The sequence below is a fragment of the Etheostoma spectabile genome, unplaced genomic scaffold, assembly GCF_008692095.1.
Source record: "Etheostoma spectabile isolate EspeVRDwgs_2016 unplaced genomic scaffold, UIUC_Espe_1.0 scaffold342, whole genome shotgun sequence".
Taxonomy (NCBI): Eukaryota; Metazoa; Chordata; class Actinopteri; order Perciformes; family Percidae; genus Etheostoma; species Etheostoma spectabile.
The window spans coordinates 545,278-546,221 of NW_022605589.1; the positions used below are offsets into that span (position 1 = coordinate 545,278).

The 944-nt window shown below is 34.4% G+C and overlaps 1 protein-coding gene across 1 annotated transcript in view; it reads left to right on the forward strand.

The window, feature by feature from the left end:
- The window catches only part of top3b (DNA topoisomerase III beta), a 153,464-nt gene that overhangs the window by 138,807 nt on the left and 13,713 nt on the right, over window positions 1-944 (forward strand). Inside the window, exon 10 of the mRNA XM_032511256.1 lies at window positions 151-256. Coding sequence (XP_032367147.1) covers window positions 151-256 — 106 coding nt within the window. The remainder of the gene's footprint in view (window positions 1-150; window positions 257-944) is intronic.

Genomic DNA, 944 nt, shown 5'->3' on the forward strand with positions numbered 1-944 from the left:
AATTCCATATGTGTTCATTCATAGTTCTGATGCCGCCAGTGATAATCTACAAATAGTCATGAAAATAAAGGAAACACATTGTATGAGAGGTGTGTCCAAACTTTTGGCCTGTACTGTATGTTTCTAAAAAATATTTTACCCCTCCATCAGGTGAAGGCTCTGCTTTCAACTGGATTAAACCGACCCAGAAAAGGAACTGATGCTGGAGACCATCCACCTATCACTCCCATGCGTTCTGCCTCAGAACGGGAACTGGGTGAGTCATACAACTAATTAGATAATAGATTATACATATCACTTCAGAGTTCAAAAAGTAAGGGCAAGACATCAGCTGTCAAAATAGCCATTTTTATTTTATATGATGTACTGATGAACGACTTATATACCGTATTTTTTAAACTTTTATTTAAATATTTCAAAACCACACCCCATATTTTTGTCATATTCGCATGCTTCTCAACAGTCCCTACTAGAGCCCGACCGATAAAGGATTTTTAAGGCCAATACCAATACGAATATTTGGTTATTTAAAAATCCAATACAGTGATATATTGGCCGATATCGTATATATTTATTTTAAATCCAGAAACGTGTTAAAAAACATGAACAGATTTCTTCTCACTAAAATAATATGATAATTGGTTTTACTGAACATCAATATCAATGTATTGAAGTTCTGATAAATGAAATGTAAAAAAATACAAACTTAAGATATGACACTTAAAAAAAAATCAGTATTGCCAACAAGGACTTAGAGTGCCCTCTGGTGGACAAACTATGCAACACCAACGCTCATAGCATGGTTGACCATGGTTTATTTTTTAAATATTCATTTATCAGAATCCTTTAATTGTCATTATAAGTGATTCTGATGAATGAATATTTAAAAATATCATTCACTCACCATGGGAAGTTTGGGGTCCCCTACTGGAGCTGCTGCCCCC